A 26,679-nucleotide genomic window follows, 5' to 3' on the forward strand; every position below is an offset into this window, starting at 1 on the left:
TTTTCAGTCTCAACAGTGGCGAGGACAACAAAACCCCAACTGGGAAAGAAAAACAGGGCCCCAAATGCACGCAAGATGGGGAAATATGCCCAACCAGCACTGGGGGACGCAAAACCACCAGGAACTCCCAAAACAAAGCAATCAGCACCCATGGCAGCCAGCTAACATACCACCAACCACGCACCAGAGCGAAACAAAAACTAGGGAGGGGCCCTTTGTGGGACAACCGAACCCGTTTACGAACCAAACACAACCAGGGAAACGAGTAAACGTTGCGCCCGAACTAATGGAAATCCAAAATAAAGGAACTTCTCGAGGCGCAATGGAAGAAGAAAAATTAATACAAGAAGAACTGAAAGAAGCACGAAAGAGACAAAAAAGGAATGAAGCAAAAAGAATAAGAAAAAGAAGTAAGAAACTAAGGGCTGAAGAAAAACCATCTAAGAGCGATTCGGTGGAAAACCTCAATATCATCTGCTTGGAAAAGCAAGACGGAGACGACGAATCGGGAAAAAGAAAAAATAATTTCAAGGAAACAAACAACATCGATACTTTTGAAAGTCCTAGAGATTATTTGACGGAAGATGGATTAACAAAGATCAACAACAACGAAGCATATCCAAAATGCCCCGTGATTCACGTGAAAATGGAAGGAATCGAGGTCGGAATGCTAGTGGACAGTGGAAGCGAAATTTCGGGCATCTCTGAAGAATTTTTTCAAACATTCTCCGAGACCTTTGAGAAATGTCCTGAACTACCAGTGGTGGGGGGAGAAGTAAGAGGAGCATTCAGCGGAAACCTGAGTCGAATCAAGCGACAGATCTTGATAGAAGTGGAAATGGTGGGCGTGAAGGAGTACTTACAACTCATGATTATCCCAAAACTTCGAAGGGAGGCATGACTGGGAATTGACGGGATGAAATTTTTGAAGCTGCACATCGACACTGAATTCGGTAAAATCTATGTCCATGGTCAAGTAGTATTAATCTTGAAAGAGGGATTATGGGAGAAGCCAACAAAACGAAGCGCTAAAGAAGAAATCCATGTGATGGAAATAGAAGCACCAAAACAAAGAGTGGAGGATCAAGAATTGGCAGAAGAACAAGTCGATTTAAAAATAAAGGAATCTGAGGATATGCCGACACAGATTAAACAAGAATTTAAAAATTTAATTGCTCGATATCGATATATCTTCACAAAGAGACCGGGGAAAATGTCAGCATATGTACACAAGCTTATAATGAAAATCCGGAGCCATATATGCACCGCTCGTAGCCGATTCCAATACAATACCGGGAGCAGGTGAATCAGGAAATACAACGAATGCTGGGGCATGGTGTGATCGAAAGAGCGACCAGCCGTTTCATAAATCCCATGGTCACCGTAATAAAAAAGGATGGAATAGTTCGGCTGTGTCTGGATGCAAGACAGTTAAACAAACATCTTATTGAAGATCACGACTCAGCACCACCCACTGATGAAATCTTCCAAAGGTGCGGAGGAATAAAAGTCATGTCAAGTTTAGACATGACCAGCAGTTTCTGGCAAATTCCGTTACACGAAGAATCACGGAAATATACGGCCTTCATGCACGAAGGAAAATGCTACCAATTTACAGTAACACCTTTCGGACTAAAAACAAGCACGGCAAGTCTAATCAAAGGACTAGATATTGTGTTACAAAACCTAGGAGACTCGGTCATCAACTTCGTGGATGATTTACTCTGTGTCTCCAAAAGCGTGGACGAGCATTTGGGCCACTTGGAAGAACTATTCCAACGAATTCATGAACATGGGATGACACTAAATTTCAAAAAATCACAATTTTTCAAAAAAGAGGTAGTCTTTCTGGGACACATCCTCACTACGAACGGAATAAAACCACAACCGGAAAAAATCAGCGCTATTTATGATTTTCCAACACCGAAAAATCTGAAACAATTAAGAGGATTTTTGGGACTTGTGAATTTCTATACCAAGTTCACAAACAAACATGCAGAAGCAACCGTTCCTCTCCTAGAACTCCTAAAGAAAAATGAACTATGGAGGTGGGATGAACGACGAGAAAAAGCTTTTCAAAACGTGAAACAGTTGTTCACTAAGAGTGTGATGCTACGACACGTAGATGTTAGCAAACCGTTCATTCTCACGACGGATGCAAGCGACTACGCCATCGGAGCGGTTTTAGGCCAAAAAGACGACAACCAAGAAACGGGAGTTGTCGCTTTTGCCAGCCGAACCTTGAAAGGCGCAGAAATCGGATATACAACGACGGAGAAAGAACTCCTAGCAATTGTGTGGTCTCTCCAAAAATTCCGCACTTATCTCCTGGGAGCGAGAATAAAGATCATCACAGATCATAAGGCACTGACGTTCATGAAGACGTGTCGATTTGTCGGCGATCGACTCCTCCGCTGGGCACTACTCCTCCAAGACTATGATCTGGAAATCGAGCACTGTGAAGGCAAGAAGAATGCCGTAGCCGATACGTTGAGCCGGCCATATAACCTGGAAAGAAACGAAAAACAGAAACAGATTATTATTGCCCTAATCTTGGCTAAACAGATCGATCCCGAAGTTGAATTGGGATTGAAAAATATTGGGGAAGTACAGAAAGAAGAGGAATTCCTACAGGCACTATGGAGAGCAGTAGAGGAAAAACCGGAAGAATACCCAAATTACCGCATACAAGAAAACTGCCTATTAAAGAAAACAAAGAATGGATGTTTAAAAATCATGCTCCCAAGTAAAATGGTGGATTGCATGGTCGAGGATTTCCATAAAATGTACGGTCATGTAGACGCAAGAAAACTATTTCGGATATTCGATGAGGACTTTACCTTCCCTCATTTTGCCAAAAGAATACGACAAATAGTGGCACAATGCGAAAAATGCCAAAGAAATAAAGTCCCAACGCAAACGAATTACGCAAAAATGCAAACAATTATCCCTGAGGGCCCGGGGGACTTATTGTCCATAGATTTCTTCGGACCACTGCCGACCGCAGCAGGAGGAGTAAAACATATCCTCGTCACGATCGATGCGTTTACGAAATTCGTGAAACTATATGCGATTCGAAAGGCAAATGCAGCGACGACAATAAAGAAAATTTTCGAACACTACATTCCCAATTACGGGAAGCCCAAAAGAATCCAATTTGACCACGGGACACAATTTACCTCAAAATTATGGTTGAATCATTTGGAGAAAGAGGGAGTGAAAGGCATTTTCTCCTCAATCCGACACCCGCAAGGAAATATAGTGGAACGGGTAAATAGAGAACTTGCCCGATTTTTTAGAACCTTCCTGGATGAGAAACATACTGCATGGGCAAAATGGATACCAATTATCGAAACATGCATAAACGACACACACCATGAAACCACGGAAGTAACGCCCACGGAACTACAGACAAAAAAAAGCCTTATAGAGTATGGAGAGAGTGGATAACCGCATTAGACGAAGGAAGGGTAGAAAAATTAACGTATGAGGAAAAAGTAGCAGCGGTGAAGGAACGGATCACGCGAAAAGGATGGCAGCGCGCGGAAAGATTCAATACGACACACAAAACTACATGCTTTGAGGAGGGAGAGCGCGTGCTTGTACGGGCACTAAACGTCTCGGACCCGAGTAAAGACGTTACGGCCAAATTTATGCCATTATACGAAGGACCATACACAATCAAAAAATGTGTGGGAATCGCCACATACCTACTCTACGATCCAAAAACAAAAAAGGATGGGGGTAAATTTCACGGTTGCCTGCTGAAAAGGTACATCGACAGAATAAAAACAACAGAAATTTCGGGAGGGGGAGAAAAAGGGGCGGAAGCAAAGAGAGTGATAAACACGCCTCACGCCGGCCCGGGAGATAAATAGTAATGTCCTGCAATATCGATCGATTATCCTGATAAGCTTATGTAATCAGCACGATCTATATAAAGGATAATCGTGGACCAACGGTCCTTAGTGTTCTCGAAACGTCGACGGAATGGCGAGTACCAACCCAACAACAGAATTCAAGAATTTCGAAAAACCAAAGGAAGTAGGAGTCCAAAAGTTAACAAAAAGAGAAAAAATTCGAGAAAATCGAAAAATTAAAAGAAGATTGAAAAGAAAAGAGAAAGCGAAATTAAACAAGAAACCCGAAAGAGAAGAAGAATACGAAATTCGCAGTCTAAGAGACGAGGAGATCAAGGATTGGTATCCGGGAAAGTCGTTGGGTTTGTAATCGTGACAAAAATAATAATCAAGTGAATCGCAAGAAACGTGGTCTGAGAAAAGTTTGGAGATAGTTGAAATTCGCCGGTCAAAGAGACAAGATGGACACATATTACAAAAACTTCGACATTACAAAATTAAACGGAAAATACTTCTCAGCGGAAGTATGCGGAATAATTAGCCCAGAACAATTGTGCCTCCATGTACAGCAAGGAACGGGTGTATTAGAACGGGTATTAGAACTAATCATGAAGATTAAAATAAACGATAAGGAAGTACACCCAATTTTGGAGGAGGAAATATACCCAGGAAAGGCGATTTTGTTCCGAGAAGAGAGCAAAGGAAAGGAACCAACTTTTTTTAGAGGTACGATCACCAAAAGCGGACAAAAGAACATCACAGTCTGGCTAGGAGATTACGGGATGCAGGTCATAACCCGTCAAGAGGCCCTCTTCACACCACCGAGCTGGACCTTCACAATCCCATACCAAGGAGTAATTTGCGGTATAAAAGGAATCGAACCCAGAAAGAAAAGGTACGGGTCAAAAAATATGGAGACGGTGGCAGAATTAGTCGCAAATAAGACGTGGATTCTGATGAATTTGAGAGAGAGAGTATGACGAACTGAGCTTCGGACAAATCGAGGAGGAACAAGAGGAGATGAACGAAGCAGAAGATTGGATCCAAGAAGAAGAAGAGGAATCTGATGGGTACCTTTCGAACGCATCGGTGTGAAGATTTTCCTCACCGAAGGGGCTCCGATCGGAAAATCTTGGGGGACAAATGTAACGGTAGACCCGTTCCAAACACCCCCCGCCACCACCCCTCCCGCAACAGTGGCGTCATCTCCCAGGGAAACCTGTAATGATAAAAGAAAATTTAGAAAATAAAGAAAAACTAAAAGAAATTTCGAGTACCGGGTTCATTAATTGGGTAACAGAGGGAATTTATTCTCGGAAACTAATAGAAGGTGGGAAACAAATAAGTAGAAGAAGGAAAAGAAACTCTTCCTTCTTCTGTCTCCGACAGGCCGTACCCTTTTTTGTCACAACCTTGTGAAATTGACTACCAAAAGGATCCCTACGCTAACCGCGATTCGGGAAGACCAATTGGTAAGATAACTTCTTGCAAAGTTAATGACGGAACTGGAGAGGCCCGAGAGCAGCAGAATCTATAGGGTGATGTGAGGGACGATAGACATTCAGACAAATTTACCAAGCGTTCCGCGGCAGAGAAACCAGAACAGTTGTAGAAATTGTAGAAATTTGATTTCAGAACAATTAATACAAGAAATTGGGGCAACGGAACAACCCATCGGGAAAGAAATAATAATCGGGAGTACCAACGGGGAAAGAGATTGCTATTGGGAGTAACGTGGGGTTAAGGGGGATAAGAAATCTAAGGCTGGATACCAAGCCCAGAAACCAACTTAAAAGAAAAGTCAGAATCAAGGGGATGAAGAAAGGAAACAAGGATCAATCTTGAGAACGAGGAAATAGCGATAAGTGACTAAACAAAAGGAAGCGAATAAAAGGGAATAATTGTCCAAGAGAACGGAACAAGGAGATCGAAAAACAAACGATAAACAAAACCACAGACATAACCTCTCGTGACAAAACAATCACTGTCACGACACACAATAAATTAAACACAAAACACTTAGGTATATCGCTGCACTAAAGCCGGCACGCAATAATTGATACACGAAAAACACTGTGAAACTGCGCGGATGAAGTAGAACTTAAGAAACATTTCGATAGGCGAGCCGGGTGTCGAACAGCACGGGCACGACCATTGTGGACAGGCTGTCGTCTTGCGATCAGGGCGCCAGAGTAGCGACACTACTGATATCGACCCGACCGAGATTTATCGATAGAAACAACACCAACGCCATCGGGCGGACATTACACGAAACCACACACGAATCACTCACATCCCGCTCGATTAAGAGTACAGAGGGAAATTTAAACCAACTCATTGTATACAACTAGCTTTAGGAATAAAAGTACTGTTATCATTTTATCAGCACCCAACGTCTACATTTCTTCACACCACTCTCGTGTCCTCGATCCTATGAATTATTGAAAAGAAGCAATTACGCTTCAATGTATATCGGTCGAATTTATGACTGCTGTTACCAGCTGTGCTGCGCCGTGTGTTACGTTCTGAAGTTGACGTCAGATTTCCAATCATCAACAACTAATTTCAACAACCAATCACAACATCTAAAAATGGATGTCGTCAGATCCAACGAATCAGAAACTCGAGAGCATCAAAGTGCCTTTGATGGTGTTTATAAATACAGACGCATAAATTCTTGAATGTGTTGGTAACTTTTGCATAATCATGAGCCCGTGCAAAGTTTTTTCTCAGCAATTACAACACCGATCATGCTGATTTAGGGCGGAATCGAAAGAGAATTACTCAATTGGCTTAAACTTCAATTTTCAAAGCCGTACATAACTCATGAGTTTCGTAATTTAAGAAAATCACATGCCAATTTTACCCCCACCACGGCGAATCGTTTTATTCAGAGAAAGTATAGTCTCGGCGAGAGTCTCGGGCCAGCAGACGACAGGGCTGTCAATGTACTTGTCCCGAGACTCTACCGAGTCTCTTGATACGAGAGATTAATTAGCAAATATACAGTAAGGTTAAGAGCGCTGCCCGGGGCCTGGCTCAAAAGTAGGGAGCGGAGCAGCGTCACATAACCTCAAAGGGAATTTGGGGACTCGGGAGATAAATAAAGGAAATCCTGACGAGCACTCGTACAGAATTAAAAGGAAGGAGTTCCTGGATCAACAGACCCGGGAAATAAAAGGATAACTGAATTTAAGAAGAGACAAACACAGGAAATATACAAGGAAACATTGGGCACAGGTATCACTGCTCACTATCCCGATACACAGACGGAGAGCGGGACGAAACATCGCTCATAGTCGTTTAAAATACACTCACGAACAAAAACATCATTATAAAAATTGCGATTATCAAAATTACAAATTTAGTAACTCGACACGTAAACACATTCACGCACTTGCGATCACTACGAGCCGCCATATTGTTCAAACTCTCACTTCGACCAGCCGTTACGAAATCTTGCGATTGGTACGCCACTGGAAACACGTGGGCGATCCACAAACTAGCACACGTGAAGATCGATAAAATCAACTACCGACGCGATACCTTGCGAAACAATTGTAAAATTCGAAAAAAATTTCACAAATCTTGAAAAAGCATTATCTTTAAAAAAAACTAAACTGTACCTATTTTTTAAAGTGTTAAAAGAATCAAATAACAAGTAAAAAATAAAAACCAAAAAATCACGCTTGAAATCATTTTGGAAACCGATGCCTCATTCTTCTTATTTGATTCGAAGGGCTAAATCAATTTAAAAAAATTCCATCTAATTTACGTACAGCATTAAAATTTATTACATCAATTCGAGGCCAAGTATTTTCTAATAAATTGAAAAAAGTTACCATTTGAGTTACGTGCAGCACTAAAATTTATGATATCAATCGAAGGACAAGTAATTTATGAGTAACTCCAAATTTCAACATTATGGAATCGTTTTAAGAAGCTTTTAAATCCAAAAAAATCACATGCAAGCTAGCCATTTCTTACTCTATGGTGGCAGAGACAATCGATTTTTTTCAGACTTTCAGGAGCTACTGATATTATTCACAATATTCGACGTCGATTGGATCGATAGAAATTATGTTTAAATATGAGTTAAAAGTACTTGTCCGGCCCATCACTTTTCATTTAAATCAAATAAAAATCAATCATAAAAAAACGAAACTGTACGGGAGAATCCGGTTAAAAATTTATTGAAATGCGATTTAGGTTAGTTATGCCGAATGAAATTCGTTCGCTGGAAGAAGTGAGAAGTAAAAATTGTCGTCATTCCAATACAAACTTATTTTTGGAAACTTGAACATATTTAATGTGCAAAATGTTTTTTATTTATCGATGCACAAAAACATCCCTTGTATAGTACAGGACAATTCGTTTCCATTCTTATTAAATTAGTGCACTTGAGGGAAAATTACTTGAAGATAACTCTCTAAATTCCCTCTGCATGAATATTTGTGCTCCAACAATTCTAAAAAAGCCCTGATTTTTATTTAAATATAATAAGTTTAATGGAAAGTGATGGGCCGGACAAGTACTTTTAACTCATATTTAAACATAATTTCTATCGATCCAATCGACGTCGAATATTGTGAATAATATCAGTAGCTCCTGAAAGTCTGAAAAAAATCGATTGTCTCTGCCACCATAGAGTAAGAAATGGCTAGCTTGCATGTGATTTTTTTGGATTTAAAAGCTTCTTAAAACGATTCCATAATGTTGAAATTTGGAGTTACTCATAAATTACTTGTCCTTCGATTGATATCATAAATTTTAGTGCTGCACGTAACTCAAATGGTAACTTTTTTCAATTTATTAGAAAATACTTGGCCTCGAATTGATATAATAAATTTTAATGCTGTACGTAAATTAGATGGAATTTTTTTAAATTGATTTAGCCCTTCGAATCAAATAAGAAGAATGAGGCATCGGTTTCCAAAATGATTTCAAGCGTGATTTTTTGGTTTTTATTTTTTACTTGTTATTTGATTCTTTTAACACTTTAAAAAATAGGTACAGTTTAGTTTTTTTTAAAGATAATGCTTTTTCAAGATTTGTGAAATTTTTTTCGAATTGTTCTGTATTTTTTTTATAAAATAATTTTTTTGCCCATTTTTTTTAAAAATTTTGTTTTAAAGTTTTTTTCATGGATGGAATTATCAGCAAACGAGGGACCATCAATGTACTTGTCCCAACCTTTTTTTTCCTAGGGGAAGTTTATGGTTTGATATCACGTCTTTTTTCTCTAAAGTTCCTTATTTATGTTCAGTTGACTATGGGATTTTAGTTTAAATTTCTATGAATTATTTATGATTTTCGTCTTATAACGTTGGTTTTCACGAAAAAAACCTATTTTTCGTCAAAATTGTACTGGACATATTTCGTTACAGGTCTGTCCTCGGACTTCGGCGATTTTTTCCCTTGTACTCTAATATGTTTTGTCAATTTGGAACCCAAGAGCACGGCCGCAAGCGGGTTGGAGGCCGGGATATGAATTTCGGTTTATAGCGTAGGTTTCCACGAAAAAAGACCTATTTTTCGTAAAAATTGAACTGGAAATATTTCGTCACAGGTCTGTTCTTGGACTTTGGCGATTTTTGTCCTTGTACTCTAATATGCTTTGTCAATTTGGAACCCAAGAGCACGGCCGCAAGCGGGTTGGAGGCCGGGATATGAATTTCGGTTTATAGCGTAGGTTTCCACGAAAAAAGACCTATTTTTCGTAAAAATTGAACTGGAAATATTTCGTCACAGGTCTGTTCTTGGACTTTGGCGATTTTTGTCCTTGTACTCTAATATGCTTTGTCAATTTGGAACCCAAGAGCACGGCCGCAAGCGGGTTGGAGGCCGGGATATGAATTTCGGTTTATAGCGTAGGTTTCCACGAAAAAAGACCTATTTTTCGTAAAAATTGAACTGGAAATATTTCGTCACAGGTCTGTTCTTGGACTTTGGCGATTTTTGTCCTTGTACTCTAATATGCCTTGTCAATCAGGAACACAAGAGCACGGTCGAAATCGGGTTGGAGGCCGGGATATGATTTTCGGCTTATAACGTTGGGTTCCACTAAAAAAGACCTAAATTTCGTCAAAATTGTACTGGAAATATTTCGATAGAGGTTTGTTCTTGGACTTTGGTGATTTTTCTCCTTGTCTTCTAATATGTTTTGTCCATTGGAAACTCAAGAGCATGTAGCAATGCGTGTTGCGGGCTGAGATATGATTTCCGGCTTATAACGTTAGTGAAAAGAAAGGAAAAGAGAAAAGATAGATCAAATTCAAGACACAACGAATACAACAGAATTGGCCATTTTTAAATGTCGTTTTTGCATTCTGAATCTAGACATTTTCGTGTCATCCAAAATATGCCCCCGATGAAATATATTTCCAAAGTTTGCAAGTGGCCGCGGAGATCCAATTATCTACAGTTTGATAGTTGCAGAAAAAAGGCACCCGGAAACATTTATTATGTCAGAATTCAAAGAAGTAAAAAAAACTGAGCGTACTTGATTCAACAGAGCAACGGAATTCAAAGACGTTTAAGGTACCTGCATTGCTTGTGGAGGAAAACAATTTCATTTCAGGATAATTTAAAAATAAATTAGGAAATTCAGAAATTTAGCATAGAATTTAGAAAAAGGAAAATTAAGATAATTATTAAAGCTGAAAACTTTTGTGATGAATTTTTGAAATTACATGTTACGGTTCGAGTAAAAAATTTAAATAATTGGCACACATGCTGCGACACAAAAATATCAAAGTTTGAAGGTATTCGCTTCATACCGCAGTAATACAAACTTTAATACTATTTGAAAAGAAATACTTTAAAACTTGCTGAACAAAGTTCCATTACATATTACCATAAAGATAGGGGGTGATACTTAGCACATATACTTATCCACAGAAATTTCCAAATTCGCAGGTATCTGCTGCAATTCAATGTATCTGCGTAATGAGTTTGGAAGACAGCAATTTCAAATCCATCCATAAATGAGCAACTGAAGACTTTTGTAATGAATTTTTCACTTCATATTTATGTTACGGTGCGAGTCAAAAAATAAAATGAATGGCACAGTATATAAATTTTATAGTTTGCAGATTTTTGCTGTATTTCAATGATCCAAATCTATAGTATTAGAGTGGAAAGTTGTTAGAAGTCATGATGTTACATTGAAATGACATAGCGCACATAACATTCAGAAATTCTGTAGGTTTCCATGATGTTGGCAGGTATTATACTTAATCGCATCGAAAACTGAGCAACTGTACACTTATCGTAATGAATGTTTTCACCAATAATTCCACATTTGCAGTTTGCAGAATAGGAATACTCAACATACACGTTATTTCATAAGTATTGTTGTCAATATTTGTGTTTGCCTACCGCATTCCGAAGATTCAACTTTTCATGTTATCAGCAAAAAAAAGCATCCAAAGACTTTTTGGAACAAGTTTCAAAATTTATTACTCGACAGACCAGGTGGAAAAAGAATAACTACACTTATATCATGACCAGAAACTGTTTTGAGAATCTGTTGTACAAAATGTGCGATTGATGATCATAATTGGAAACCTCTTGAATCACGTTACCACAATCAGCATGAAGAAATAGTAGAAAATCCTAGGACACACATATTAGGCAACCAATTAATAATATGCATCGATCCGCTGCAAACCGATGGAGTCAAAACAAGGATCGGCAAGAGCAGAGCCATAGTTAAAAAGAAAAAAGACAGCGCAATTGAAAGAGAACACAAATCAAAATTGTTTCATGTATCTGTGCATTAGTTTCTGAAGACAGTAATTTCAGATCTATTCAGAAATAAGTAGGTGAAGACTTTAGTAATGAATATTTTTGTTAATATATTCCAGTCGGAACCAAAAAGTTAAAAGATTGGCATACCTGCTATTTCACAGAAATATCAAAGTTCATAGGTACTTGTTACATACCAGTTATACAGACTTTGGTGCTATAGGGAAAAACACTTCAAAATTACATGAACCACATTTTTGAAACTTATTATGACACATTCAAAAAAAAAGTGACAGATACGATGCATGTTGAAGCAAGCAAAATGCTGTAATTTTGTATGTCTCCATGGTTATCCGCGGACAAAATATTTGATCACATCCAAAAATGATCAGGTGTAGACTTACAGACATGAATTTTTCAACCCACAATGCCAATCGCAAACATGGTCTGGAAATATTCAATATACATGTCGCTTCATCACTTTGTCGAACTTTAGAGGTGTTCATTGCATTTCGAAGATACAAATTTGGATATCATGAAAATTAAGCACCCAATGACTTATTGAAATAAATTTCCAAATTTATCATGTAACAACTCAAGTGAATATATCTATACATTTACATGGCCCAAAGATTTTTCAAAACTTGGGTGTATGAACAAGCAATCATGAAGGCTTTTTGTTATAAATATTTCAAATTATCTTGTTGAAATTAATATAAAAAAATAGAAATACGAATATCTCTCGTATTGTCTGGAGAACAAATAGAAATTGGTATGACAATACACTGTAAGCTAAGGAGGTGGAAAAAAGGGACCGGTGAACACAGCCAAACTAAATGAAAGAAATTATGACAACAATACATTGAATTACTTGACCAAAGTTTTTTAAAATTTATTTGAATTCGTTTACACACAACCATCCACATCTTTCTTTAATGTAATTACACAACATAGAATTTCGGTTTGGAAAGAATGTTTTAGAGGTTATAATGAACGAACGTTTTTTTTCTCATTGTTATTATTATTATTATTCAACACTAATTAGTCACGTCATTAATAATATCGATTCCTTCCACTTTTCAATAACCACTTTTATTTTTCTACACTCTGCACGCAACAGCACTCCGGCGGTCATAACCTCAAACGTCAACATGACGCGAAATCTCGCAAATTTGCTATCTATGTATATATTACGATATCGAAGTAGAACAGATAATTCTTAATTTTCACGACACACATTATTCACCTTTTCACTTCTCAACATTAAATTTTACTCACTCTCAGTACACTGTATGAGATCAATTAATCCACTTTTGAGGTTTTATTTATTATAGATATTATTGTCGTGAATTGGGCTCGAAACTTATTGAAACTTCTTTTATGAAAAAAATAAAATTGATTATATCCACTGCTATTTCCAATAATGTTTTATTTATTTAAACGAAATTTGCAAATCTTGCACCGTTGATCCACGGGGCTACGATCGCAATCACTTTATAATAACATAACAGACGATAACAGACGGTATACAAGAAAACATTGAGGACTATCAGAAACTTTCTCATCTGCGATTGGTCGAGACGGATAGATTCTCACCGGTGATTGGTTATGATGGGCATCAAGAAGCCCTTGTATGTATCGGTCTGATCCCATATACGGATACGTCAGCTGCGTAAATGTGTTGGTACTTTTTGCATAATCTTGAGCCCGTGCAAAGTTTTTTCTCAGCAATTACGCCACCGATCATGCTGATTTTGGGCGCAATCGAAAGAGAATTTCTTAATTAGCTGAAAGTTCAATTTTCAAATTGCGACATAACTCCTGAGCTTTGCAATTCAAGAAAATGACATGTCGATTTTACCCCCACCACCGCGAATCGTTTTATTCAGAGATAATATAGTCTCGGCGAGAGCCTCGAGCCAGCAGACGACAGGGCTGTCAATGTACTTGTCCCGAGACTCTACCGAGTCTCTTGATACTCAGACACGGCCCGCGATATATCGGTAAAAGCGAGCATAGGTGAGACATACGACGCACAAAAACAAGTATCCTAGACGTTTCTGGGAATAAATTAACACACGCAAACTGCCTGCAAATTCTTTATTGTATCATCAACAGTGGAGTCTGAATAAACGATTGTGATTTCGTATGACACTACACTCAACAAGGCCTCCATTAATTAAACACCCTCTATCGTGTCCTGACTCAATTACATTAAGAAACGAGAAAATCAAGAACGTTTCAATACATAGCTTAAAAGGTGCGAATCCTGCGACGAAATTTTTATTTCTAATCAAGCCCTGTATGTACATTTGAGCAAAATCCGAAAACAGTCATATTCGAGTATATAAGAGTGTGGGAGGGCTCACGCAAGCTATTTTCTCTTAATGTTTGACGTCGAGCCGCTACCTTGTATATTGATGAATGCTAAAAATAAAAGTGAAAACCAAATAATGGTAATGAAATGAAAGTCTTATGATGGTGAGAATCGAACCCGGTTTCCTCATAATTGGTACGAGGCACCCCCCTACCACCTCGACTATTCATTCAATTTAAAATGAATTACTTTGATTCGACGAATATGATTTACGATCTATAATGTCTTTAGGTGGTTCCTTTGATGGAAGCAAAATTTAATTAGTGACTGCAAAAATATATAATTGAAATTAAAAATTCGAAAATATAACTTTTTTCCGGGATATTTTAAAACAACCTCATAGTTTTCGAAATATGCGGATGCCCGCATGAATGAGGGAAAAGAAGTTTATTTGAAAACGCGGTCCAATTGAAACGGGAAAGACGTAAAAAAATTATCGTTGTCAAACTGACGATCTACATGTGAAAAATCTTGTAGAGGCTTATCCAAAAACCCAAAATGAAACTGAATGCCTCTCCTTTGAAATGCCTCTCATTATTTTTATTATTATTTTCATTTTGATGACTACTAATTACTTTACTAGTAATTAAGCAAAACAATTACCCTGGATGATGTCCCTACTTCTGTGCCGTAAATTTTCGCGAATGATTTTGAATGTTCTCGCTTCAAATGTCTTCTTAGCCCTGTTGTATTCCCGTTCGTCATCTTTATAAATTTCGTTGTTCCAAAGCCAGAGCAAATTTTACATTTCGCAATTTTGATGTTATTTTCGCCTAAAGTTATTTCGAAAGCCTCAGCTCGAAGTTGTTTGGATGAAGACGATTTCGAATTAATGTTCATTCGAATATCAGAGTTGGCAGAACATCCTTCCACTTCTTGCGTAAAAGCAGTGGTTACTGCTACTATACACGTATAGTTATCACCTCTATGGTAAAATGTACCAAAAAATATTGTTAGGACAATTTTTCCATTGTTAATTGAACTATATCTGTTATGATCATCAAAACATGTAATCTCTATGGTGTGGATGACCATGTGTTATTTAAAAGTAACTAACGATCATGGTAAAAATCTTCACAATGATCAGATAATGCAAGTAACTTTATAAGTAAGTCGTTGTAGGTAAGAAAAATATGATATACTGTATCATATTCATGTTTGGATAAACCTTACTGAATTTTACCATCCATATTGCAATTTATATCTATAATTGAATAGGCATTATCATAATATTTCATGATAGGAACAATTTTTGTAATTTTGCGGAGACTTGTGTTTCCAGGTATTGATGTTTATTTGTTATCGTTAAGGCAACCATACCGCAAGGGATAGTTACACCATTATCCTGAGTAAAAGTACGACGCGACAAAAAAAAAGTCGATCAGAGGAAGGGCTCGACCCCGGGACTTTTGGAGTTTGAGTTTGGAACACAATCCATTACGCTACTACACACTTTATAGCTGAAAAAAAAAACAAAACTTCTATATAAACCGTGATGACGACTTATATATGCGTTTGATCGTATACTAGTTATAGAACGTGTGGTAGCGCAGTGGATAATGACGCTGAAGTTTCCAACGTTGGAGTCCAACGAAACGATCGAAAAAACTCTCGAATAATTCCAGTTGTTCAGGATTGAGCGAGGCCTCGACGGTAGCGCGAGAGAATTCGGGCCGGGCTCTCGCGCTCCGCCGCTGGCGTCGACAGTTCGCGGGTTCGGACATTTTGGGCGCGTGCAATTAGAGCAGCCGGGTGCTCGTTTCACGCGCTCACGGGGGGCGTCGCCACCTCCTGGGCAGTACACCGCGCGGGACCGGGGAAGCACACCGCGCATGTGCGCTGGGCTTCATCATCGATCTCCATGATTGATGCCTCAGTCTTTATCCGGTCGTTGAAGCGTGCAATATGGCTAATCACTGCATCTCACCTTCTCACCAGTTTTCGGTATCAAATTCGGGTTCTCTTATTCATTTTCGGTTCAAATCATTACACGGACTCTGCGCATTTAACGGAACATTCTCTCGGACTCATTTTTAACGGAATATCTCAAAAAATCATCGGGTTCTTTCTCACGAGCACGCTTCGGTCGTCCATCTTGTTCGTCTCGCACGTGCTCGACGAACACCGGGTCAACTCGCCATTTTCATCATCGGGCTTAATCGCACTAATTGTCGGGCAAATACTGTACTTTAAGATAGAACAGCGGAACAATAAATTCCTCACTATTTTTCTCGCACCACCGGCGTACTTATTCTTCGTTTACCACCTACACCAGACTCCTTGCAAAAACACCAGTAATTCTCCTATTTTGTTCTCTGCCAAATTTCCGATTCGTAGTTTTTCAAGCTGCACCAACGACTCGTGAAATAAAAAATTGGTGAATTACAAACGTTTTTTTCGTTCATTTCGTTGGACTCCAACGTTGGAAACTTCAGCGTCGTAGTGGATAGCGCTCCAGGCTCGAACTCCAAGAGTCCCGGGATCAAGTCTCACTAGGTCAATCAATGTTCTTCGGTTTGTTGAAATTATTTCTTTTTGTTAAAATCCTTCCTCTCCGTGGTCTACCTTAAATCTTTGCCAAGCGTACCATAAGCATATAGTCGAGAGTACAATACCTGATTGTCAAAAGTATTACTATTATTTGGTGACATGTACACAATATATGTTTGGCAAAGTCATTGTTGCTGTTAATATATGCGCTTGATGTAAACGACTTATAAAATTTAGTAAATACAATCATATTTTTTTGAATGAGCGTTACCATAATAGTATTTTTATCACCTCAGGGATATGGTACTATGAACCAAAAATGTTTCTCAGTGATAGAACGATTAATCGTACTCACGACTGTATTTTCCTCTAAACAGCTCCGTTTTTTATCCTCGTTATTGGTTTCACTTTGTCGCTCCATTTTTGATCTTTGAAACCGGAAAAATTCGATCTACAAGATCGACACGACAGCTCGTCTCGAATGTCAAATCTCGAATAAATGCGAAACGCAAGATCGAGACGAGATGTCATCTTGACTGTCCAATCCAAGAACAAGAACGCATCTTGTTCAATGTGTTCTGTCAAAATTCGATGACACATGCTCGTCTTCTCTCGCTTGTCGAATCACTAACTTCGTCCAGCGAACGAATTTCATTCCTCATAACAAACCTATACTATTATTAAGAACATTAAACTAATACTAAATCGCATTTCAATAAATTTTTTACTTGATTCTGCCGTTCAATTTCGTTTTTTTATGATTGATTTTTATTTGTATGAATAGTGATGGGCCGGACAAGTACTTTTAACTCATATTTAAACATAATTTGTATCAATCCAATCGACGTCGAATGTTGTGAATAATATCAGAAGCTCCTGAAAGTCTGAAAAGCATCGATTTTCTTTTCTCTGCTCTCTGCCACCATAGAGTAAAAAATGACTAGCTTATTGCATGTGATTTTTTTGAATTTAAAAGCTTCTTAGAACAATTCCATTATGTTACAATTTGAAGTCACTCATAAATTACTTGTCCTTCGATTGATATCAGAAATTTTAGTGCTGCATGTAACTAAAATGATAACTTTTTTCAATTTATTAGAAAATACTTGGCCTCGAATTGATATAATAATCTTTAATACTGCACGTAAATGAGATGGATTTTTTTTTAATTGATTTAGCCCTTCGAATCAAATAAGAAGAATGAGGCATCGGTTTCCAAAATGATTTTATGCGCGATTTTTCGGTTTTTATTTTTTACTTGTTATTTGATTCTTTTCACACTTTAAAAAATAGATACAGGTTAGTTTTTTTTTAAAGATAATGTTTTTTCAAGATTTGTGAAATTTTTTTCGAATTGTTCTGTATTTTTTTTTTAAATAATTTTTTTGGCAATTTTTTATAAAATTTTTTTCTAAAGTTTGTTTTATGGATGGAATTATCAGCAAACGAGGGACCATCAATGTACTTGTCCCAACCTTTTTTTTCCTAATGGAAGTTTATGGTTTATAATATTCAGTTATGTACAATGAAAGAAACTATGAAAGAAGAAAAAAAATAATGGTTTATAATTGTCATGGAAAAGGAATCACTTATAAGGAGTTCGAAAATTAACATACAAACTAAAATGCGTAATATCGAGTATGTATCTCTGTCAGGTTTTACGCATGGCTACTAGAGACACCACTTAAACCGTGCATTTTGACCGACTTTTATCAACACCAGATTGAGAAATGCTGAGAAATCGCATTGAGTCCTTTCAGTATTTAATAGACCTCGCAAATTCAAGCTCGTCTGAAATCAACAATAAATTCCGATCATTTACGTTTTTGTGCGATGCCCCACAATACCTACAGTCATTACTGCTCATCAATTGAGCTTAAAGAATGATTTATTTATAGATTTCCATCGGAAAAATGTGAAATTTTGTGATTTTTATTTTTTTGAATGTGTTGCAGGTCGAATGTTGAATTTTTTTTTTTAATCTACAAAGATTAGAGAGTAGTGTTGTGCCCGTACATCGCACTCATTAAAACAAATTAAGCACTCTCAGCGCAAACGCAGGAATGATGAAATATCGATGCTCCCGAACGAGCGCATCGACCCTCGATGTCAACATCGAAACTTCCAGAAGGAAATCTAGGTTATATTCGCACGAGAAGGGGAAAACCCCCAAATCTATAAAATTATCGACTAACCCAAAATTCGACAGTCTTTGACGAGAATTGTAACGATTGGTCTCGAGGCAATAAAACCTCGAATTTGTAACTTCTTAAATAAACTTATTGTTAACTTGTTGTAAAAGTATCGAGTTGGAGTTCAGCTCTTTTGGCCTAAATCCCTTAAATACTCGTCCTTGATAACTCGTCCCTTCGCGACGGTCTTCGCGGACACAACATTCGTGACAGCGGTGGGATAGCCACTACTCGAGAAACCCGACACGTCTACGATAGTCAAACGGAAGGAATTGAAATTGCTGAGGAGGACCGATAATTCTAGAAAAGTCGATATATCGAACGGACGTTCGATCACCGATCATCGCATCCAAGGCAGACCGATCTACGTCAAGATTCAACCCAAAATACGACTGGAGCAGGAGCGAAAGAAATTCAACACTACAACGAATCTGAACACCACGCTAGCGATCATCTTTCTGTAAGTGACGGAACATTATTAAATAACATTGTAATCCGCCAAAGCCAGTTCGTATATAAAAATTTATATGTCAGACGACGAGTACGCTGAACGTCTCAAATTACCGGGCGTTATTGCACTATTTCGCGTTCGCTCAATTCATTTTTCGACGATAAACTCGACTACAATCGCGAAAGAAAAAACGAAATCACCTCGCAAAGTAGAAGGCGACGAAGTAGCGCCCAATCTTTAAATTGATCTCTGACATCGGAAGACGATTATTTAGACGCGGTTGATGTAGCAGGACCGTACCCAGAAACAGACCTCAGAAATAAATACTTTTTGGCAGCTCAATGTATAAAAAAAAAACTAACAAAAAAAACGATAGAATAACAAATATATAAAATTGAAATATGAAGAAAGAAATCGAATATACCAAAAATACGAAAATAAATACAAAAATAATATACAGAACGAAACGAATAATACGGAACGTGTACAATAACATGAAATAAATAAATAAATTATAATCCCAACGAAAAAATTAATAAGAATAATAATAATTTAAAAATATTGAAAGTCAACAAAGTCTATCCACTAACAACAAAAATTAATGAAAAACAATTCCAATTTATAGCAACCACTTCCAAAATAATAATTGTGGACAATTACAAAAGAACGTATTTAATAATGACTGAAGAAGATTTAAACAATGCGAAAAAAGTTGACAACGTCTATTATTACAAACCTAAGCAATCACTGCAAACAATAAGCGAAAATACATCATGCGAAATAGCGATTTATTTAGGAAATAATCCCGAAAAATTGTCACGTAATCAATGAATTGTAAAAATCGAAAAAACATTAATAATCGCACTAGAAAAGAAGGTAGATGGCTATTCGTAACCCCAAAACCCGAAAATATTAGAATCGATTGTAAAAATAAGTCTACGACACACGAAATAATCCACAATACAGGATTACTGGCTTTGGACGGAAAATGTTCCGCCACATCAATTAATTTTCAATTGTTTTCTTTAAATAAACTGCAACAAAATGAATTTATAACATATGTACCATTATATAACTTAACGAACGCAATTGGAATGGTAAACGCTAATCACCCTATTTTCAATTACAGCGTACCATCAAAAATAATTATCAATGCACTAGAAACAAACGCATTAGGAGAAAGAATCGAAATCCTTAAGAAAAAACTAGATGAAGAACCGAATATTTGGGCACATCCTTATCACATAATTGGAAATTACTCTCTAAGTGCCATCAGCATGACTCTGATTATCATAATAATTATCATTTTAACAATTTTTAAAGCTAAACATTGTCAAAGAGTTCGATTAATACAACAAACTAATGATATCGAACTAGCCCCGACTTTCGTGGCAAGACCAAAAATCATAGAAGAACTTGCATCTAGATCTACTGATGATAAAATTTACATAACTAAGGCACGCCCAAAAAACAAAAATAATGCCACACAAAACGCTTCATTATAACCTAAACATAATTCTACTAAAAGTGGAAAAGGAATTAAAAAAAAAAAAGGAAAAACATATTTAAGCTTCACACAAATTTGTTTATTTTAATTCCGTGCGAAAAATAGCCGAAATAAATGAGAATGAGTAATAGAACTTGGTTTAGTAAGTTTTAAAGTATTTCTTTTTAAATACTATTGAAGTTTGTATTATTGCGGTATGAAGCAAATACCTCCAAACTTTCATATTTTTGTGTCGCAGCATGTGTGCCAATCATTTAAATTTTTTACTCCATCCGAAACATGTAATCTCAAAAATTCATCACAAACGTCTTCAGCTTTTTTAAATTCCTAAATTTTCCGTTTTCTATTTTATTCTGAGTTTTTGAACTTTTAAATTCATTCCTGAATTCTCCTGAAATTGTTTTTCTCCAAAACCAATGCAGATACCTTAAACGTCTTTGAATTCCGTTGCTCTGTTGAATTAAGTACGCTCAGTTTTTTTTGCTTCTTTGAGTTCTGACATAATAAATGTTTCCGGGTGCCTTTTTTCAGCAACTATCAAACTGTAGATAATTGGATCTCAGTGGCCACTTGCAAACTTTGGAAATATATTTCATCGGAGACACGTTTTGAATGACACGAAAATGTCTAGATTCAGAATGCAAAAGCAACATTTAAAAAGGGCCAATTCTGTTGGATTTGTTGTGTCTTGAATTTGATCTATCTTTCCTCTTTTCCTTTCTTTTTCCTAACGTTATCAGCCGAAAACCATATCTCGGCCCGCAACACGCATTGCTCCATGCTCTTGAGTTCCCAATGGACGAAACATATTAGAAGACAAGGAGAAAAATCACCAAAGTCCAAGAATAAACCTCTATCGAAATATTTTCAGTACAATTTCGACGAAAAATAGGTCTTTTTTCGTGAAAACCAACGTTATACGCCGAAAATTATAAACAATTCATAGAAATTTAAACTAAAATCTTATAGTCATCTGAACATAAATAAGGATCTTTTGAGAAAAAAGACGTGATATCAAACCATAAACTTCCCCTAGGGAAAAAAAAGGTTGGGACAAGTACATTGATGGTCCCTCGTTTGCTGATAATTCTACCCATAAAAAAAACTTTAAACAAAATTATTTTTTAATTGTAAAAAAAATTATTTCGCATTTCAACAAACTTTTAACAAGATTCTGCCGTGCCATTTCGTTTTTTTATGATTGATTCTTTATTGAATGAATAGTGATGGGCCGGACAAGTACTTTTAACACATATTTAAACATAATTTGTATCGATCCAATCGACGTCGAATTTTGTGAATAATACCAGAGGATCCTGAAAGTCTGAGAAGAATCGATTTTCTTATAAGTCTCTGCCACCATAGAGTAAGAAATGACTAGCTTGCATGTGATTCTTTTGGATTTGAAAGCTTCTTAGAACAATTCAATAATGTCAAAATTTGGAGTTATTAATAAAATACTTGTCCACCGATTGATATCATAAATTTTAGTGCTGCACGTAATTCAAATGGTAACTTTTTTTAATTCATTAGAAAATACTTGGCCTCGAATTGATATAATAAATTTTAATGTTGCACGTAAATTAGATGGAATTTTTTTCAATTGATTTAGCTGTTCGAATCAAATAAGAAGAATGAGGCATCGGTTTCCAAAATGATTTCAAGGGCGATTTTTCGGTTTATTATTTTTTACTTGTTATTTGATTCTTTTGACACTTTAAAAAATAGATGCAGATTAGTTTTTTTTCAATATAACGTTTTTTCAAAATTAGTAAAATTTTTTTCGAATTGTTTTGTATTTTTTTTTATGAAATAATTAAATATAGTCTCCGCGAGAGCCTCAGGCCAGCAGACGACAGGGCTGTCAATGTACTTGTCCCGAGACTCTACCGAGTCTCTTGATCTCTACCAACGTATATCTCTCTCTCAATTATCGTTCGCCTCGCCCAATCACACGAGCCCATGGCAATGAGCGTGAGAGAGAACGAAAATGTACATGCGCATGCGCATTCACACTTTTCGTAGCACTTCCGTTACACAATTATATCATTTGAGTTTTCGTTGCGTAAAGCGCTGAATATAATGCGCAATATCTTCCGATCATCTCTGTCTCTCTCTCTCCTGGTACGTGCTGAGGGCGAGCGCGCCCGGTCGCGCGTAGTTTTCGTGCTTTCTCTCTCTTACTTGTTGTCGCGCTATGGAATATACGTTGGTTAGTAGCGTCTTCGTTTATTTTTATATTTTCTTCATTTCTTTTGTATCGCGTATTGTTAGTTTCTCGCAGTTTAACAGACGTACGGCGTATTACCGCTTTCCGATACCTTATTCTTTTATTACGCTAAATGTTACTTAAATTATTTATCATTCTTTCATTACCTTGTCGCTCGCATGTTCTCACACCAGTACTTTACCTACAGTCCTTGAGACTGATTAATCGTATCTACAGCACTGGTTGTAGATCAATTTTATCTGCGCTTTACCTGCGGTCCTTGCGGCCGATTACCTTGTACCTGCGCTTTACCTACAGTCCTTGCGACTGATTAATCTTACCTACAGCACTTGTTGCTGAATTAATTGTACCTGCGCTTTACCTACAGTCCTTGCGACTGATTAATCTTACCTACAGCACTTGCTGCTAAATTAATTGTACCTGCCCTTTACCTACGACCTTTGCGGCTGGTTACCTGTTACCTGCGCTTACCTGAGACACTCAATTCGTGGGTATCGAATGACTAATATGGAGCGTGCAAACATGCGAAGCAGCAAATCATTTCTATCATTTTCACTGTCAATATTCTACTCGCCACTTTCATTATATCGCTTGAAATTATGCCCGACCATTCATATATACCGAATCTCGTATTTTATTATTTTGTTCCCGATTACTCGCGGCGTTCAATATCAATGTCTTTCTTGTAACTTTACGCGTCGTCACTGAGCTGAATAAATTGTGAATATTGTGCTGAATTTCTATCTTGTGTCGATTATGTTGTTTTGTACTCGTGATTGCTACTTTCCCCAAGAATCCCCCCCCCCCCTCTACCTTCTGTATCGCAGTTTGAGCTGAGTAGCCGGACCGTCCTCGGTCACTCGTGTCTCTCGCGCACTCTGAGTATTATGATCTTTTGGCGTTACCATCGTTGAAGGTGAATAAAATATAAAGTCGAGTAATCGGCGGTACTTCGTACCTGGCGCCCAGTTCACTCTCGTAGCCGGAGAGTCGTGTGAGAAGACGAGACGGGTGAGCTGAGAAGGGACGAATCGTACCCTCGAGGGGAAAATCTCGTTACACTATAAAGAATGTCTGTTCGCTATTTTAGTCGTTCTAACGCTTGAGCCCCACCCGAGAATGATATTTGTTGCTGCGGGAGTGAAAAAAAAAAATATTCGCTAAAAACGAATCACCCTAATATATAGACAATGTTTATCAGAGAAATCGTTTCATTTGAAGGTATTCATCAAGGTTTGGTTGCCACCAGTAATATTTGGAATTTTTCCTCTTATTGCCGCTTCACTTTGCTGTTTCTTGCCGGAAACGACTGGTTGTAAACTTCCTGAAACATTACAAGATGGCGAAGATTTTGGGAAGTAAGTCAGGATGCTCGATCGACTCAAATTTTTCGTCACTTTTTGTCTAACCCTCCAGCTGCATAAAACACAGTACTACTACTTTCAGGAAAATACAACGACTCGATATCGCTATGAAAACGGACGCTGAAATAAATCTTTAAGTCTGCTGCACACTTGACAACAACGAAAATAAAATGGCGAGTAAGTCAATAATACTAAAGGTAGAAAAGAACGAAATCACCGCGAAATATATCACTAAATAAATTTCGTTTAGTTCATATGTAAACTGTTATGTCACAGTACATTATACCTCCGAAAAGCACAGAGGATTTTTCCAGTCCTTTTTGGAGTAATGATGACGAATTTGGAAAAAAATTGGGTGGACTTCCGAAAAGCTGTTACCTCCGATTGGCTTCAAATTTGGCACAGACCTTCTTTTTAACAATATAAGAGACCCTGTAAAAGGAATTTTGGCGGATCGCAATATTTTCTGAGATATTGAATTTGAAAGTCAATTTTTAGTATTACAGAGTATATCTATTGTAACGTAACCTCCTCCTGTGCGACCGAATCGACTCAAACCCGAACATAACCTCAAAAAAACATCGCGTCGCGGCGCGATGTTTTGACCGAGCGCGTACAACGACCGGTGAGACGCGTCACTGCTGGCCGGCGGCGGCCGTACTGGAGGGTCGCCGCCGGCCAAATACAAAGGCCCGATACAAGCGGCGGAGCACGACACTAGCGGCGCCGCGTATTAAAAACTCGAACTATTATATTTTTTTGTTTTGTTAATTAAAATTCAACGCAATTTCGTAAAATATTGTAACTGGGCTCAAATGAAGCGGAAAATTATAACGAATCGAAAAAAAAAAATAAGGAAAAGATTATTTCTTTTAGAAAATTGGTGTCAATTCAAATAAAATGAGACGCGTGTTTATGACGCATGCGCGGATAGAGCGTTAATGGGCTATAGGACGCGTACGTGACTTTTAGCAATTGTAATTATTCGAATCATATTAAAACAACTAACAATGTTAAAAAATGAAGAAAATTAAATAATAACGGATCAAATCGAAGTTTTTGTTATTGAAAATCGGAATAAGCAAAAAAACATAAAAAGCGGTAGTCCGCGCATCGTATGTTAGCCCGCGCAACCAACGGGCGAGCGTGAATCATGGCAACGGGCTAATCAAAGAAGGCGTTACGAAAAGATGCGCAGAACCGATCCGAAAATCGAAAATTCGGCGTTTGATAATTTTATGGTGGGGACACAGGTATAAGAAGCGCTGCGCGACTCATTCGGGAGGCAGTCCTTCCTCAAAATTCTGACTCGGAACAAAAAGGCTGACCTCAAACATTCTTCTTGATTTTGGCAAGCAACCTAACCTATTATCCTAATTTTTCCTGGATTCCTGGAATCTCGGAGCGATTCGGCGACGTTTCAATCCCAGAGTCCAGGGTCCGCACCTAACCTCTAAACTTTCCAAATTTTTGTTGCACGGGATCTCGGAGCGATTCGGTGACGTTTCAATCCCAGAGCCTGGGGTTTGTTCCTTAACTTATCCAATTTTTATTTCTTTTTTCACCTATAATAATTTCTTTTAATGTATAAAATCGAAACATTTTTGAATTATTGAAACTACTATTTTGAAAAGCGAGCGAAAAAACGTGTAAATTAAAAATTTGATGAATTCGAAAACGGCGAGCGCAATCGAAATAATAAATAAAAAAATCAATAATCCTGTAAAATCGATAAAAGTTGAATAAATCCGAATTGTTAAAATTGTCAAAATCGAAATTCCGCGTTCTCACGTTTCTTTCATACCTGCTCCTTTTAAAATTAAGGTAGCTCGAACCGACGCGTGGCGGCGTTCAGGCCAGGTCGGCAAGAGCGTTACGTTACACTATATCGTGTCGTTACTCACGAGTTAGATATTTCTACTTCTACGAATACAAATATAGAAGTGTACAAATACCAAAAATCTAAAAATGGGACTTTATTCAAAAGTGGCAAAATTGAAGTTCGGACTTTAAGAGGGTGAAACAGGAATTTGAAGAGTTTGGTGTAGTTTCGAAAAGCTCATACCTCCGATTGATCTGAAATTTGGTATACTTCGACGTGCTGATAACGAATATGATAGGCAAAATGGCCGCATATTCTATTTTTAAGGTCAAATCTCGAAAAAAAAAGATTTTTAATGTTTTTCACGGTTATCCTAATAAATTTAGATACAATACGTAATATAGAAGCAGTACGTTTTAGCGCGGCTGTTTGGGTGCGAGGACAATAATATACCTTTTGGATGAATTTGCGGTCATACTTTATTCCGTCCGTACATCAAAAGTCTTCCAATTGCATCCAATGATTCCGCACACACATCGAAGGCGCTCCAAACTCACCTGACGATTCCGCACATACATCGAAGATGCTCCAGACCCACCCGACGATTCCGCATACACATCGAAAGTGCTCCAGACCC

General features: G+C 37.6%; 1 protein-coding gene across 3 annotated transcripts in view; it reads left to right on the forward strand.

Moving 5' to 3' along the window:
• The window catches only part of LOC122411264 (organic cation transporter protein-like), a 522,699-nt gene that overhangs the window by 64,143 nt on the left and 431,877 nt on the right, over positions 1 to 26,679 (forward strand). The window contains exons 8-10 of one of the 3 annotated variants that reach the window (XM_043419955.1): positions 24,078 to 24,214; positions 24,303 to 24,397; positions 24,471 to 24,664. In XM_043419955.1, the coding sequence (XP_043275890.1) occupies positions 24,078 to 24,214; positions 24,303 to 24,357 (192 nt within the window). In that variant the 3' untranslated portion in view covers positions 24,358 to 24,397; positions 24,471 to 24,664. Of the gene's footprint in view, positions 1 to 24,077; positions 24,215 to 24,302; positions 24,398 to 24,470; positions 24,665 to 26,679 lie in introns of those variants that run through there. The other 2 variants (XM_043419954.1, XM_043419956.1) reach the window with 2 other exon arrangements.

The sequence above is a fragment of the Venturia canescens genome, chromosome 5, assembly GCF_019457755.1.
Source record: "Venturia canescens isolate UGA chromosome 5, ASM1945775v1, whole genome shotgun sequence".
Taxonomy (NCBI): Eukaryota; Metazoa; Arthropoda; class Insecta; order Hymenoptera; family Ichneumonidae; genus Venturia; species Venturia canescens.